Source organism: Hypanus sabinus, chromosome 9 (assembly GCF_030144855.1).
Source record: "Hypanus sabinus isolate sHypSab1 chromosome 9, sHypSab1.hap1, whole genome shotgun sequence".
NCBI lineage: Eukaryota > Metazoa > Chordata > Chondrichthyes > Myliobatiformes > Dasyatidae > Hypanus > Hypanus sabinus.
The window spans coordinates 41082619-41100150 of record NC_082714.1 but is presented as its reverse complement, the minus strand read 5'-3'; the positions used below and the strand labels follow the sequence as shown (position 1 = coordinate 41100150).

At 38.4% G+C, this 17532-nt stretch overlaps 1 protein-coding gene across 2 annotated transcripts; it reads right to left on the bottom strand.

The window, feature by feature from the left end:
- Positions 1-5368: 5368 nt before the first annotated feature.
- On the bottom strand, positions 5369-16309 carry atp5mf (ATP synthase membrane subunit f). 2 transcript variants are annotated; one of them, XM_059978657.1, is made up of 4 exons: positions 16168-16309; positions 9457-9564; positions 9218-9334; positions 5369-7085 (listed from the first exon to the last, which is right to left on the bottom strand). In XM_059978657.1, exons 1-4 carry the CDS (start codon positions 16196-16198, stop codon positions 7057-7059), a joined length of 285 nt encoding a protein of 94 aa, XP_059834640.1. In that variant the 5' UTR covers positions 16199-16309; the 3' UTR covers positions 5369-7056. The 2 variants fall into 2 exon arrangements, with proteins under 2 accessions (XP_059834640.1, XP_059834641.1); XM_059978658.1 differs by lacking the exon at positions 16168-16309 and adding an exon at positions 10232-10288.
- Between the last annotated feature and the right edge of the window lie 1223 nt (positions 16310-17532).

Sequence of the window (17532 nt, the reverse complement as noted above, 5' to 3'; positions counted from 1 at the left end):
TATTTAGTGAGTTGGTCACCAGGCATTTACAAAAAAAAGTGGAGAAGGGTGGTCATCATGAAGGACAAGTAGAAGACATGCAGGGAGATCCCTGTGGTCATTATCAGTAACAAATATAGTGTTGGATACCGTTGGCATAAGGGTCAGGAGCCTCCCGGCAGAGAACTGCACCACAGTGGGCGTTGATGTACAAAAGGGATGTAAACAGATCGGGACAGCAGTGGTGCTAGAGGGTTCGGTTGTGAGGGAGTCAGACTGGCATTTTGTAGCCAAGTAAGTCAATCCATGTTGCTTGCTTCCTTGATGCTAGGGTCAAGGATCTCAGATGACTGCAGAACATTCTGAAAGGGGTGACCAGGCAGAGGTCGTGATAACACTGTGAGACAATGTTATAGAAGATGAACAAGACTAGATAAGGGTGTGACTTAAGGAATGTAGCAAGAGCCTGTAATTTAATTGGCTGTATCATTGGGACTGTTTCTGGGGAAACCAGAATCTGAACAAGCAGGGCAGGTTGCACCTTAATCAGAGTGGGGGCCGACACCCTTGCTGTTGGCACTGCTGGGGAAGGTTTAAACTGAGTTGGTAGGAGAAGGGGGTTCAGAGTGGTCCTACAGGAGAGGAAGTACAACCATCTAGAAGAGGAAGAGGCAGAAAAGATGAGTAAATGAACATTAAAGGAATTTTAAAGCTAATTTGCATCTATTTTAATGTCAGGAATATAAAACTCAAAGTACATTTATTATCAAAGTATGTATACAGTATACAATCCTGAGATTTGTCTTCCCCACAGACAGCAACGAATCAAAGGAAACAACCCATTCAAAGGAAACGGCAAAGACCCATCCCCCCATGCACAACAAAACGAAATTGTGCAACCACTAACAAAAAAAAAGCGAGGTAAAAAAACAGACGTATATTCAGTTCAGCTCAGTGTTATTTATCTGCAGGCTGCCCAATTCAAAATGAGCAACCAGAAAAGCATCATAACATGAACTAGAGTCCAAACCGCAAACAAGTGTCAATTAAACCTTGCCCAGGAACTCTGGCAACTCAAGGGTTTTTTTTTAGGAGAGGGGTGGTGGGAGACCTTTTGAACGCAGGGATCTTCCTTCGGGAGTAAGCAAGAGAGATCCGTCACACGCAGACAGCTTCCTCCGACAGCGAGCGAGAGGCTGGTAGATGGTGCTGAACACTCTCTTGCCTTGATGATTTCAACCTTCTTTGCAGCTTTAATTGGTGAGATCAGCAAGAAATGGAGTCGATCTTGGGCTTGCGCCACATCTCCAAGCCTCTTGGTCTTGAGGCCGCACACAGTGGAGGGTGGTGGGGGAGGTTCTACAATATTGTTACCATTACTGAGACATGTTTAAGGGCAAGCAGGACTGGCAAGTCATATCACTGTTAGTCAGATTGCATTACTTCACTAATGGCATGATGTCCTAAATAGCTGCTCAAAAGAAGCCATATGGTAGGGAGTAGAAACATGGGGAAAGTCACTTACAGGGTATATTACAGATTTCCCAACAGTCAACAGGAGATTGATGAACAAGATAGTGTTGTTATACTAGAGGATTTCAACTTCCCAAATGTTAACTGGGATTGCATTAGTGGTAAAGATTTGGGGTTGAATTTTTGAGTTGTGGCCAGAGGCTATTTGATTTAGTAGTTAAGGAGAATAACGAATGAAGTAACATTACTGGACCCTGGGGAATATATGTGGTGGGTCAGGTGGAGGGAGTGTCAGTGGGAAATTACTTTCTAGATACAGACCGTGTCTCTGTAAAGTAATAATGGAAAAAGTTAGGGATCGACCAGTAACAAAGGTGTTAAATTGTGGGTGAGAGGCCAATTTTATTTACATAAGGAGGTAGATTGGGGGCATCTACTTGAAGATAAGGTTACATCTACACAGTGTGAAGCATTCAAAGAAGAAGTAGCAGGTGTTAAAGCCAATCTGTAACTGTAAGGGTAGGGAGATGTTTGAAAGCAACTAAAAAGGCTCAAAGGGATCATGAGAATTCTCTTTAATATCTCTCAATATCCTGCTTATATATATATGGTAGCTAAAATCCCAATTATAGATGATGGGGATTAGAGCAATCTGTCATTTAAAAATTACTTGGGTAAACTAATGTGGTTAAAGGCTCTCAAGTTCCATGGACCTGTTGATTGCAACCTACTAAACTTCCTTGAGAGGTCCCAGATGTTGGAAATCTGCAAGTGTAACATGCTTTGCAAGAAAGGATGAAGCCAGAAAGCTGCCAGCTATAAAGCACATAACTTTATCAAGAGCTAATAGGACCAATAAGGTTGAAGGACTTTCTCCTTATAGGTATGTCTACCAAAAAATGTGATTTGTATTATGGTCCAATTTTAACCCATATGCTACAAGTGTTTACAGCAGCTGAAAAATTCTTAAAATTTTAAAGCATATGGTACAAGTCATCTCCATTCTGGAACAATAATCATTTTCTATCCGGGGGGGGGGGGGATCCATTCACGAACAGAACTTGGGAGGATAAAGGTATTACTACTCTTCAAGATATTAATGGGGCAAGTACTATCCTTAGCTTTCAAGAACTGGTATCTCGATATAATATTGATAAACACTCTCTTTTCTTCTACTTTAGAGTAAGATCAGCTTGTAGAGCCGATGGGGTTCCCTGGGGGTCAGATTTAAAGGACCATCCCATTTTAATTGGGACAAGACTTAGACTGGGATGCGATTTGGGATAATGCTGCCGGTGCTTTGAAAAACCCAAATCATCGGTATATACACTTGAAATTTTGTCAAAGAGCATATCTAACACCGAGAATTAGACATCAAATGGGACTGGTTCCTGATACACATTGCTCATTTTGCCCCCCATGGAACCGTTAGCTCTTCTATACATGTTGTATGGGAATATCCAAGGATTTTGGTTTGTGGGGGAAGGTTATCAGAACTCTTACAGAACAGGATTACCAATAGACCCTGCTGTACATCTTCTAAATGATGACTCCCACCTTTCCCTTATGGAAAAAATACACAAAGTCTGGCTGGCAGGCCTGACTGCTAAGAAGATTGTAGTCCAGCGTTGGAAACCTCCTCATAATATTTCAAGTACTCACTGGCTTCAGAGCTTTTTGGACATTTCTTACCTGGAATTATCATCAGCAAGAGTAAATGATGCACGACCAAACACAATCTTAATGTGGACAAATTTGATATCTAACTTAAAAGATCTTCTGTTAGAATAGAAATGCTGTCTGTGTATGCACTACTATTTAGTTGGTTGATGGAGAGGGGGATGAGGGTTGGGGGGTGGCTGGGTTAAACAGTCAAAATGTAATTGGCAACTGATTGTATTGAATGTAATTTGTTGGTGTTGCAATAAAAATAGTGATTTAAAAAAACATAACTTTATCTGTCTCTGGGAAATTGCAATGATCCATTACAAAGAGCTAGTAGAAATTTATAAAATCATAGAACAATTCGGTAGATCCAGTATGGTTTCATGAAACTGACAATTTGAGTTTGAGTTCTTTGAGGGTGTATCAAATGGGAACTAGTAGATAATATTTTTATATCTATAAAGTTGTTGCCTGCATAAGAGCAGATGACATTGAAGTAAACATTGATATTGATAGGAGATAAATGGGTTATTTTTCAAATCTAGTGGAGTGCCATCGGGATAATTGCTGGAACCTTCGTGTTTTAAAGATAAACAGGTACAGTTGCAAGAAAAACTTTGTGAATCCTTTGTAATTATCTAGATTTCTGCATTAATTACTCATAAAATGTGGTCTGATCATCAACTAAGCCACAATAATAGACAAACACAATCTGCCTAAACTAATAATACTCTTAACAATTGTACCTCATCTCATCAATACTGAACACACCATTTAAACAGTCTAGCTTCAAAAAAGGATGTGAACCTCTGGGATCATGCCTTCTATAAAAGCTAATTGGAGTCAGGTGTTGGAAGCAATGGGATGAGATTGGAGGTGTGGGTTGTAGAGGTGCCCTGCCCTATAAAAAAAAGGCACACAAAGTCAGGTTACTGATGGAGCCTGATCTTAAGAAAGACCTGTTTATGTGCACCATGCCTGATCAAAACAATTTTCAGAGAACCTTAGAAGAATTGTAGAGATCCCTGAAGCAGGAAAAGGCTACAAAAACATTTCTAAAGACCTGAGTGTTCATCAGTCCACAGTAAGAGATGGTCTATAAATGGAGGAGATTCAGTACAGTTGCTACTCTTCCTAGGAGTGGGTGTCCTATAAACACCTAGAGCACAATATGCAATACTGAAGGTGGTGAAACAGAACCCATGGGTAACAGCAAAAGACCTGCAGAAATCTCCAGAACTTGCTTAAGTCTCTGTTCATATATTCACTATAAGAAAAATATTAAACAAGAATGGTGTTCATGGAAGGACACCATGGAGGAAACCACTGCTCTCCAAAGAAACATTGCTGCACTTGTCTCAAAAGACCACCTGGATGTCCTCAATGCTTCCGGGGCAATGTTCTGTGGACGGATGAGACAACAGGAACTTTTGGCAGAAATGGAAGCAAAAGGGCACTGCATATTAACACCAAAACCTCATCCCAACTGTAAAGCATGGTGGAAGGAACATCATGGTTTGGGGCTACATTGCTGTCTCAGGGCCTGGACAGCTTGCATTTGTTGACGGAACAATTAATTCAAAATTGTATGAAGACATTTTACAGGAGAATGTCAGGGTAGCAGTCAGTCAGCTGTAGCTTAATAAAGTTGGATGATGCAATAAGACAACGATCCAAAACACGAGTAAATCAACAACAGAATGGTTTAAAAAGAAATTCATGTTTCGGAATGGCCAAGTCAGAATCCAGACCTTAACACAATTGAGATGCTGTGGCATGACTTGAAGAGGACTGTTCATGCAAGGTATCCCAAAAATATTGATGAACTGAAACAGTTTTGTATGAAGGAATGGTCTAAAATTCCTCTTCTCCATGGTGCCAGTCTGATTTGCAGTTACAGGAAATGTTTAATGGAGTTTGTTGCTACTGAAGGAGGTTCTACTGGTTATTAAATACAAGGGTTCACATACGTTTTGCAGACTGATGTGAATGATTAAACAATGTGTTCAATCAAGACATGAAAAGTACAATTATTTGTGTGTTTAGTTTAGGTAGATAGTGTTTGTCTATTATTCTGACTTAAAGTGTGGTCCAATCTTCATCTATAAGTAACTAATGCAGAAAACCAGGTAATTGTAAAGGGTTCACAAACTTTTTCTTGCAACTGTATATTGCTGATGATAGAAAGGTAAGTGGTGAGCAACTTGTAAATATAATAGGTTAAAGTGAGTGGATTAAAAAGTAGGTGGACTTCAGAAGGGAGATTAAAAAAAAACAAAATATAAATGCAGTGAGCTGACAAAATGTTAAGGGATCTGGAGTCCTACCCGAAACAAAAGGTTAGGGTACAAGTACAGCAAGGATCTGAATAGACTAATGGAATGTTAGCTTTTATTGCAAAGGATATAATACTAAAAGTTGAAAGGTTTTGATGAACTTTACAGTTTGCTGATAATTACTGTGTACAGTTTTAGAATCCATATTTATTCCTGTGAGATCCTTTGGAAGCTATGCAGATAAGGTTTCCTGGGATGGATCTCTTTGATAAACTCTCAGAGGATATACATAACTTTTCATAATCCATAATTAGCTTATCTACCAACCCTGCTATTTTCAGGGATCTATAGCTGTGCACCAATATCGTCCTTATGCTCTATAATCTCATTATGAATTCCATTGCTTTGTTTGCTATTGCAGAATGCATTAACCCACATTTCTCCATATTGAATTTTAAGTACAGTATTGCTTTCGTACCAACCTGTTCAGTCTATGATTATATCTTTCAGGCTACAAGTTACACCCACTGTTGGCTCACTGATAATGTTGGTAGCATCTGCAAACTTACAAGTCTCAATTATTAATTTATGCTAAGAATCAGTAGACCCATGTACACAGAGCTCATGAAACTCCCATGTGTATTTCTAGAAATTCCTGGCAACCATGATACTACTTTGCATTTCTTTGTAATTTGCCATTTTCTCTTGGATACATTAACACACACTTTTATGATTAAGTCTGTCTTGTAGGTCTTTATTACATGCCGTTTTCATGTACACTACAACTATACTACTTTCATTGAACTCTGAGAATTCACTAATTAATCAGGCAATGCTTTGACCTCCTAAATTAATACCAAATATCTCTGATTACCTTTAACTTATTGAATGATTAACTGTTCTTTGGAAATCCTTCCAGTAAATTGCCCACCAACATTATTAGGTTAATTGACATGTAATTACTTGGTCTTTCAAGCCCAGGCACAATCTTTGTAGAAAATGAAGGTACAAAGCTGCTACTGGTTCTTCCCATGAGCTCATGAATAACTACCTCACTTTTTTCTTTCTGGTTTTGCACTATTTTTGATTTAACTACTTAATATAATGCATATACTACTGTAATTGATTTATTTGATTTTCTATATTTATCATCTACTGCACTGTACTGCTGCCGCTAAGTTAACAAATTTCATGGCACATGCTGGTGGTGATGATAAACCTGCTTCTGAACCTTTAAAGAGTTTGGGGTATCTTGTTTCCTGGCCTGATCAATGATCCACTCAATTAAGTTTCACATATAAACTTATACTTGGGCCTTTGAAGTAGGTGCTCCCTGGATGGTTTATTTTGCATCAACAGTTATACCTCAAATGAAGCCAAATACAGGCCTATACCATTTAAATTCTTCAAATGAAGAAACTTTTTGTTTTGACAATTAACACTCGCATATAAATTACCAAATGCCAAGGAACATTAGGAAAGAAAGTGAAAGGAAATTTTATTGTCCTCAATTTGTGAAGAACCCTGCCTCCTCCAACTACAATAACAATGTTTCAATTCACAGTTTCAGTTCAGCAACGACTATTTGAATTCACTGGTGTGTAATCATGAAGTATTTCCCTTTGCATTATTTCCTTGATCTGTCATGTGTTAATAGAGCTGTTTAGTGATATTTCCTCCAGCGATCATTCTCTGTAATACACAGGAATAAAACCTATAATTATATATTTGTCATTAATTTTCCATTGCAAGAGTAGTTTTAACTACTTTTTACTTTGGATCTCTGGTATACAGCTGGAGCTAGGTCAGTGCATCTAGAACAGTGCTGTATTTGGAATTTGCAAGTGACACTGCTCCACTCTGCTATTTTGCATTTCTTAGAGAGTGAAAACAGACTAGAAATTAAAATTTTGCCTCTTGAAATTACTATCAGAGGAATTTTCTTATCTATACCAAATTTGACATCAACTGACCAAGCTTATTATAAAAGCAAAATTAATATTTTCAACTCAGGATAATCTCTACATTATTCTTTGCTTCAAAATATTGAGAAAAGCTAATCAAAATGAATTATTCCTTTCAACTGAATATCAGAACCAAATATCTAAAATAATAAACTCAAAATTAACAATAAAGTTAACAAGTTTGTTACGAGAAATACAAGTATCAATTCAAGGGACTGGCATTTATCAGCTACTGAGTTTGTTTTCAGTAATCTAGGAGCAAAGGTAGCGATCTGAACTTGAATGTTTTCCTGAGAAAAAATAATTATAGCACACACACAGGCCATACCATGATTTAAAGAACACACTGGTCTTTCCTTAAGAGTCTAGTCTACTGTATGGAATTTGAATGACTGAATTAACTCTAGCAATAAAGGTTAAATTTATTGTCACACACACATTGAAGTATATAGTGAAATCTATCTCTTGTGTCAATAATCAACAGGATCCGAGGATATGCAACCTGCAGTGTCACCGTACAACATAGCAGGACAAAACTTACTAATCTTAACTCATAAGTCTTTTGGAAAGTGAGAGGAACTAGAGCACCACAGTCATGGGGAGAATCTACAGGTTCTACACAGACGTGGATGGGAATTGAACCCTGATCTTACAGCTGGCACTGTAAAAGATTATGCTAATCACTACATTGCTACATGGTGCCCAAGATCAGGAAGGATATTCATATGTCATGTAGCAAATATAATTTGTTGGCATTGTTTGCAACCTGCAACAGCCACAGAACAACTACAGTAACTAGCAACTAGGTGAAAATTCTGAAGTGATTTGTTTTCAATTAACAAATGTGTGAGGTGTGATGGCAAAACAAATCTGAATGTTAGCCAGCTTTTGAAGAGATTGAACAGGTTTGACCTAATCATGATTCCACTCAATCACAGGATGGAGAAAAGAATAGAAGATTACACCAGCAAGGTTGAAAGAGATGGATAAAAGTATTTTGTGGACTGTAAATATGAACTGCTGCTGATCTACTCCTCAGCTAATGGCCTCTAAACTAATGCCCATCCCTGATCCTACCAGACACACTTTGAACTGTGAAAACACGCAGAGCCCTTCAACTAGTGAAATACTTCACTAAATACATAGTAGGGAGCCCATGATGAAATCAGTGGTTTGCATCTTTCTACCGTGACTGAACATTACGTCCATTTGGATGCACAGGAATTTTTAATGAAAGGATTTGAAATAAAATAAGCATTTTTAAGAGTTCAAATATTTCAGCTTCCAGCTTAATCTACATTTGATTAGACTGATCTTTATTAAGCACTAGGTAAATGTTAAGGTTAATTAAAATAGTGCTTCTGCTTCTAGAGATTGCTACCTATGAGATTATTTTTAACATAATTGGCTATACAGTTAGTCTGACTACATCATAGCTACTGGATACCAAGGATCCCACTGTATATTTGCAGGTATCTTAATTTATCCTATTGCAATTGTCAAAAATTGAGATTTATGTGTTGTGCAAATGTAATAAAAGATAAATAATATTAAAATTCTGAGAATAGCTTAAATCAGAAATTAGGGAAGTAATTGGTTTAAAACTATCACCTTTTTCTCATTATAACATGAAACTTGAGGATTGAAAAGGAGGTGAAAATTAGTAATTTTGATAATTAAACACTTCCATTGATTGTGGGACTCCGTCCCTGCTAACAATGCCATTGCTTGAGAATTTCACACATAACAGGGTGAGAATAGAGGTAAGTTGCTTAAGTGTGTGCAGCTCTTTAAGAATACAGGGTTAAACACAAGTAAGTAAATAAAATTCAATTTGGTAAGGCCCCTAAATCTACTTACTAATGTGGCTGTATTCCCATATGTAGCTGATTACAACGTAGCCCATTAGGAACATTGCAGCTCCACCAATCCCACCTTTCTTCACATCGATGTACTTCTTATAATAGGCATTGTGGCCTAAATGTTGGAATTAGAGTGAATAGTTACTAAAGAGAAGCTATGATCAAAAGCTAACTCTTGCTTTTTCTGATTTATGAATTCTTAAGGTGGCATTGAATGATACTTTGTATCACACTTACCTCTGCAGAGAGCATCGAGGATAGATTTTGGAGAAAGCAGACGTCTTAAAGTCCATTTAGGAACCTCAACTAATTTCAAACCCATGAACTTTCGCTTGAGAAGTGGCACTACAAGGCAATCACAAGTTATGTCTGATGATAAATTACAAGCAGAATACTCGAAGGATACTGGCAATAAGTAGATACAATCAAATATTTCAACCCTCAGAAAATTTAAGCCCAGGCAGGTACGTCACAAAATGCTGGAAATACTCAGCAATTCCAGTAGCAAATGTGTGAGAAATACAGTGATTTAAGATCAATGATTTTTCATCAGAACCTGAAATGTTAATTTAGTTTCATTCTCTACAGGTGTTGCCAAACATGTTGCTTCCAGTGTTTTCTGTTTTATTTCAGATTTCTAGTAGATGTAATTCTCTGCTCCTGAGAAAATCATCTTGGCCTATCAGCAAACAACAGACTTAAATTACATGCACCACTTCTGAATATTAATAATTTCTAATCATCAGCTTGATTCTGACTGACAACTAAACAAGAACAATCCATCAGGTTTTATGGGCATGTATCTAAAATCTATAGTCCAGAGATATCACTGGTTTGATCCCCAGCTTTTATTAAGTTAACAGACAGCCCAAGCAGAACTGTACGAAATGCAGTTACTTAATGTTTTAGAGAGGACAGAAACATCATCAGACAAGCTTGGCATTTCAGATCAGTTCCTGCCAGAGGCTGAAGTAAGGTCCAGATTTGGTTGATTGCTCTTTGATATAATTACCTGCAGGTGCTTGCTGTCCACACATCAAACATCCATCTGTCTTTGGATACCAGGGAGCTTGAGATACCAATGGAGCATAACAAACAAAAGAATAACATCCACAGTAGAGAAAGTAGAAAAAAGGTTTTAATTTCTTTCAGTGTATGACTGCATTGGATTAGTCAAGTCATTGGTGATTTGGGTTGCTGTGTGTGTTTCTAAATTAACTTAGAGAAATAGTACTGGATTTTTCATAATTGTTAGAAAAATATATATTTTTCCCACAAAACTTTTTTTTCTGTTTTTCATAGATTGAGGACTGAATTTAAGAGAAAACTTCATCTTGCTCCATGTGGAATTGTTAGGCTTTAATGCTGAGGAAAACTGCCAATCAATGTAAAGTATTATGTGACAAAGATTCTGTTATTTAGGAACATACAAATTAAGTGTTAACAGTTTGGCCCACTGCTTTGCCAATCAAAACGATCATGGCATATCTGACCTTTCAACCCCCTTTGCCCATCAGGAATCCATCTACTTTGTAATAAAAAAAACTTAAATGCTTTAATTAAATATTTTTCCCTTTGTGGAAGAATTCCAAAATTTCCAAGAAAAATATTCACCTCATCTATTTTAAATAGCAGATCCCTTATTCTTAACAGCAATAAATATTTCTCAATCAACAATACTAAAATAGAGCTTCCATTTATTTTTACATTGCTGTTTCTGTGCACTGGTAGCTGTATTTCCATCAACAGTGGCTACACTTTAGAAATTCTTTATTACCTGAAAAGTCCTTTGGATGACCAAAGTTATGAGAGGTGATATTTAAATCCAAGTCTTTCTGCAATGAAGTCACTAACTTACAATGAATTTTGCTTTAACAAATTCAAATCCTGATTTTCACATTGTTTCATGACTTCAACCCTTCACATTTCTTCTTTCAGACATCTAGACCAGGGGTGGGCAAACTTTTTGACTTGTGGGCCACAAAGGGTTCTAAAATTTGACAGGGGGGATGGACCAGGAGCAGATGGACGGAGTGTTTTGGTAATACACCTCATAAGAGAAAATAAAATATCAGGGAATATGTAGAAAACATGTGCTTTAATTTAAATTGAAAATGAACAAATGCATTACAACAAAATATCTATCTTTGAAGTCCCATGGTATTTAGCTATTTATTGAAATGACTTTTAAAACACTGAAAATTAAATGAATAAAATACAGCTTTTTTAATAGAAACAGTTATTATTTTAAAGCACTGAAAATTCTGTTATCCTTCAAGATATTATCATCATCACTCTCCTCCTAACTGTCTTTATTTCAAAAACGGTAGGAGATGCAGGTCTACTTGTCCCGCTCCTTCTTATTCAATTGTCCCCTGTGCCAAAACTCAACAACGACCAGCACAAAGACAGAACAGTGACAGCACGCCAGTATGCGGAGCGCGTTATTTGATCTGGAGCGCATTTTTTATTTTGAGAACGTACATGCACCTGCGCACTACTCATGTCCATCACTTAACAGAAATGACATGTAACATGTAAGGCTTATTGAAAAAAATATTTTCAAATGCATTTTTTACATAACACAACGAAGAAACTTATTTTTAATTTCAGTGGGAACAGTGTTGTTGGTCTCCCTTTTTAGCCAGCGCATCAAAGTCTGGATTTAGTTTTGTTGTGGCGATTCTCAGGATGGATCTGAGGTGTTGGTCAGTTAACTTGGATCTGTGGCTGGCTTTGTTGATGTTCATGATGCTGAACGCCTGTTCACACAAATAGGTTGAGCCGAACAAAGAGTAAAGCGCAAATGTGGAGTAATACGCTGCACCTCAACAAAGGTCAATGTATATAGAGTGCGTCAAATATTGGGAAAATGCCAGAATTGCAGGGAAAAAACGTTAACAAGGTTTATTAATATAATTTCATCAAGTTCCGCGGGCCGTAGTTTGCCCATGCCTGATCTAGACTCTTCTACTTTGAGCTCCTTGGCCACTGATGTTAATTGCTTCATCCACTTACTCTGTGCCTTTAGCTGCCAAGAGTGTTTCTTGTTAGTCCTCACTACCCCACTTTCTTCTTTTTAGAATGTTCTTAAAATCTATGTTGTCTTATGTAGTCTAAATTAATGATTGATAATGCTCCAATGAAATATTTTCAGTCTTTGCTATACTATTACTAAAGATGTAAATTATTGCAATGGACTGCTGCCTTAAAACAAATTTCATGTCATATGCCAGTGTATGAAACCTAATTCTGATTTTAATTCTGTCAATTAAAAATTATTTTTATAAATAAATTTTAACATTTTTATTTGCAGATCAAAGATGGCAGATGTAAATTCATTTCTGATCCCATTTACTGAGACCACAGATTATCATATACAGTACTTCTCAACATGTCTGTTTACTGTTAACTTCATTTTCAAAGCTGAAATCTCTCAAATCTCACCAATGCAGGTGAAATTAAATTAGCTTTAAATAGTTTTTCAAAAAATGTTCTTTTTCTTCTAGTTGTAGCAAGATAAGCAATTTGCTTTCAGTATGAAGTTCTCCCAGTGCAAGAAAATGCTTTTGAGTGAGAGGATTTGATGGATACTATTTATTACTATCTGTGGCAATGACTTCCACAAATTCATCACTCTCTGGCTAAATAAAATCCTCCTCAATTCTGTTCTAAAAGGGCATTGTTGTATTCTGGGGCTGTACTCTCTGGCCCTAGATTCTCCTAATTGTGGAAACATGCTCTCCATGTTCAATCTGTATAGACATTCAATAATTGTTTTTTTTCCGATGAGATCACCTTTCATTCTTCTAAACTCCAGAGAGTACAGGCAACACAGCCAAATGCTCTTGGTACGTTAACCATTTCATTCCCAGCATTATTCTTGTGAAACAACACACACAAAATGCTGGTGGAACACAGCAGGCCAGGCAGCATCTATAAGGAGAAACACTGTCGACGTTTCGGGCCGAGACCCTTTGTCAGGACTATTCTCGTGAACCTCCTCTGACCCTCTGGAGCCAGCACATCCTTTTTTAGATGTGGGCCCAAAATTGCTCACAATATTCCAAATGTAGTCCATCCAATGCTTTAAAAAGCCTCAGCATCACATCCTTGCTTTTATATTCTAGTCCTCTCAAAATTAGCGCTGACATTGCGATTGACTTCCTTACCTCCTATTCAACCTGCAGGTTAACCAAAGAATCCTGCACTCGGAATCCTAAGACCCTTTGCACCTCTAATCTGAATTCACTCCCCATTTAGAAAATAGTCTACAACTTTGTCCCTTCTTCCAAAGTGCATGACCGTACACTTTTCTACACTATATTCCATCTGCCACTTCTTTGTCCATTCTCATCTGTCCAAGTTCTTCTGTAGACTCCCTGCTTCCTCAGCACCAGCTGTTCCTCTACCTAGCTTTGTATCATCCACAAAGCCATCAATTCCATCATCCAGATCATTATCACACAATGTGACAAGTGGCAGACCTAACACCAACTCCTGTGGAACATCACTTGTCACTGACAGCCAATGAGAAAAGGCCCTCTGTATTCACACTCTTGCCTCCTGCCCGTCAGCCAATCTTCCTGAATGGGCGCTGAAATTGTTTAGTAGTCTCAAGCATGGCACCTTTCAAAGGCCCTCTGAAAACATCTACTGACTTTTGTCTATCCTGCCTGTTATTTCTGCAAAGAATTCCAACAGATTTGTCAGGCAAATTTCCCTTTAAGGAAACCATGATGACTTTAGCCTATTTTATCATGTGCCTCCAAGCATCCTGAACCTTCATTATTAATAAAGGACTCAAACATCTTGCCAACCACTGAAGTCAAGCTAACTGGTCTGTACTTTGTCTCCCTTCCTTCTTGAATATTTGCAATTTTGAGAACTATTCCAGAAACTAGTGAGTCTTGAAAGATCACTTCTAATGCATCCTCAGTCTCTTTAGCTACCTCTTTCAGAACCCTTAGGTGTAGTCCATTCTGGTTAAGCTAATTTAACTATTTCCAGACTTCTCACTGTTTGAAATTTCTCAACATTTCATACAGAAATATTGTGGAAGGGTATTATTTTTTTCACATGCAAGGAAATACAATATTCAGTGAACACCACGATACCAGAAAAGAAAAAAAAAAGGATCTATTCTTGATGCAGGGAAGAATATTGGTCAGGACAATGAAAGAAATGTCCTCTTTGTTTAATGATCCACAAAATTCATATACTATATCCAGCTAGATATTCAAACAGGAGAACAGAAGTCTGCATTAAAATAAAGTTTCACTCCAACCCTCTGTGATTTCCACACTGAGTGCACCTCCGATAGTAATAGGCTCCCGATCCCAGGGAGAGATTGGACAAGCTAGGTTATTATCCCTTGAGGTGTAGGAGACTGAGGAGTGACCTTTACGGAGGTGTACAAAATCACGAGGGGCTTAGATAGGAGCAATGCAGTCTTTTCCCCAGGGCTGTGGTATCAAGAACCAGTGGGCAAAGTTTAGACTGAGCAAGGACCTGAAGGACAATTTCTTCACTCAGAAGGTGGTCCATACATGGAATGGGCTACTAGAGGAACTGGTTTAGGCAGGTACATTAATAACATTTAAATGATACTTGGATAGGAAAGGTAGCTATGGGCCAAATGCAGACAAATCTTAGGTTGGAATCTTGTTCAGCATACACCAGATGGACCGAAGGGCCTATTTCTGTGCTGTGTGACTCTAAATACTACTTGATATTAAATCTGAAGAAAAAATACCTTTAACTGCTCTACTCAGTACTACATCGGAGTTTTGCCCTATTGCAAATATGGCTGTATAGTTTCCATTGTATTTAAGGGTTTATCTGTTTTAGTACTTTTTGTCGGTCCGCTGATTTTAATAGGATATATTAACAAGTCTTGTCAATTGAATAATTTACCATGAAGAAGCCCTGATTTATTGCCATCCTACGTCAGAAATTGATGGAAGCTGCAAGACCTGTGATCTATTCAAATATTTGTTTTAGCTAAACTGGATAGCAAACATAATATCTACTGCTTATGTACAATTTAGACACATTTTAATAAATCAGTATTGATTCAGCAATGTCACGTTAACTATAAAGTTAATTTGTAGTGAAAAGACACCCACATATCAAGGACACTCCAGTCACTGTAAAAATATTTTGGGTAATAGCACGACAGTCAATGCAGTTTTTTGCTATGTTAAATGCAATGTATTTATATATCCGAATTATATCTACCTAATGACAAGACAATGTAACTTGCATGTATGGCGATAGTCTGGTATTCTTAAAACATGGAAACATAACCAGGTCATTGGAGATTATGGGGAAGCTAGGGAATGAAGAGAGAAAAAAAATTGTAAAACGGGAGAAATGAAGAGGGTACAGAAAGCAGTAATGGGAAAGGGGAAGTTGACTCGAAATAGAGAAGGGCCTCAATGAAGCGGACGCATTCAAACTCTTGTTTATGCTCATTTGTGTGAGGGTTGTCAAAGCGCACGAGCGTTTACACAGCCGTGAACAATAGAAGCGCAGCCTGGCGCTCAATTGTAATGGAGTTCCTCGCCATTCGGCAGGATACCTCCGGCTCCGATTTCTACGCTGAGCGAAGACGATATTTTTTCTCTGCCATATACCAAGCCCGAGGAATCTGGTTTCTGTGGCAACGGTTGAAGAACCGAGTATTTATAGTCAACACGACGAACCTCTGCCCCGCTACTGCTTTTATAGGGTTAGTACTGTCCATGCTTCCATAACTAATAATCCGTTAATAATTTCCTTCGATATATATTCCAACCTGCCTTTTTCACCCATGGTTTACAGCGAATACGCTAAGCGGCATGGAAGCGTGGTCTAACATTGCTTCATGGGGAAGGGGTTGGCAAACCAAATAAAAATCATTAACATCTTCGCTTTTTGTCAAACAGAAGAGATATTTTTGTTTACCATCAGGCAGCCAGTGACTGTTTCTCTTCATATCCAGCTCTTCCTCTGATCGTGTACTGCCCGCCCGGGTAAGCACGTGTTAACTGGGCCCCACTCACGCCCTTCGCGCTCGGCTCCGAGCTGGAAAAGCTTTAAAAAATCAACAGCAGCCCACACAGATCAAAAGGTTAATTTTGGGGGAACTCCGATGAAATTATTATATATAAGTATTGGCGATGGGGGAGGGGAGTGGCGAGTAGATGTTTGGCGCCAAGACGTCATGTGATGAAGTATCAGCCCAGGTTAGACCTGAGGAGAATTTTGGCCCTAATCTAACCGTTAACTGTAATACTTACTGATTTGCCTTTACTACTTTAGCGTGAGTGCACAAGTGCACAAAATGTAGTTTTCCAGATGAATTGAGAAAAGAGTGTGGTTTGGCCATCATTCAATTGTACATCTTGCTCCTTTTTTAAGGTTACTAACACTGGTTGGTACTGTTGTCAGACTACTCCACAGACCTGGTTTGAATCCTCACCTTGGATGTCCTGAGTGCCGAGTTTGCAAGTTACCTTAATGAGCCCTTAATGAGGGATGTCCCCTTCTTGAGGCACCAACTTTTGAGGGTGATGTTGCTCCCATGATGGAGCTGGCTGTGTCTACAACCTCCTGCAGACTTTCAATCCTGTGCATTGAAGCCAACACTTGGTGGTGTTCTCCACTGTGCATCCATCGAAATTTGCTAGGGTCCTTGATGGCATGCCAAATCTCTTTAAACTCCTAATAAAGTATAGCCACTGGAATGCTTTCTTCATGATCACGTCAAGCTGTTAACTAGCCCAGGATAGATTCTCTGAGACATTGGCACCCAGGAAATTGAGGCTGCTCCCTCGTTCCACTGCTTGTGTTCTCCCAAATTCCCCTTCTCCCAAAGTCCATAATCATTCCTCGCCCTTCTGACATTGAGTGCAAGGCTGCGGTTATGACTCCACTTGACCTATCTCACTCATGTATGCCTTCTCATTTCCATCAAATACAGTGGTGTCAAAAGAGAGTTTAGAGGTAGTATTTGAGGTGTGCCTAGTCACACAGTGTATGTGTATAGAAAGAGTAGATCGGTGGAATAAACAAACGAGGCGCATTCTGTGTTGATTATCAGCAAGGAGATGTTATTTCTGATATGCACTGACTGGTCTCCCAGTGAAGAAGTCAAGAATCCAATTGCAGGTGGAGGTCCGGAGGTCCAGGTTTTGAAGCTTGTTGATTAGTACTGAGTGGCTAATGGTGTTGAATGCCAAATAGTCTGATGTATGTATTGTTGTATCCAGGTGTTCCATGGCTGAGTGGAGAACCAGCGAGATTGTACCTGCTATCTGCTTTCATTCC

Bases quoted from the DNA above. Each gene is read 5' to 3' on its own strand.
- atp5mf (XM_059978657.1), bottom strand. From the start codon at position 16,198: ATGAAGAGAAACAGTCACTGGCTGCCTGATG. The intron at 9,565-16,167 runs GTAAACAAAAAT...ATTGCCTTGTAG, and splicing joins CAGTCACTGGCTGCCTGATG to TGCCACTTCTCAAGCGAAAG. The intron at 7,086-9,217 runs GTAAGTAGATTT...TGTGTATTACAG, and splicing joins ATGGGAATACAGCCACATTA to AGAATGATCGCTGGAGGAAA.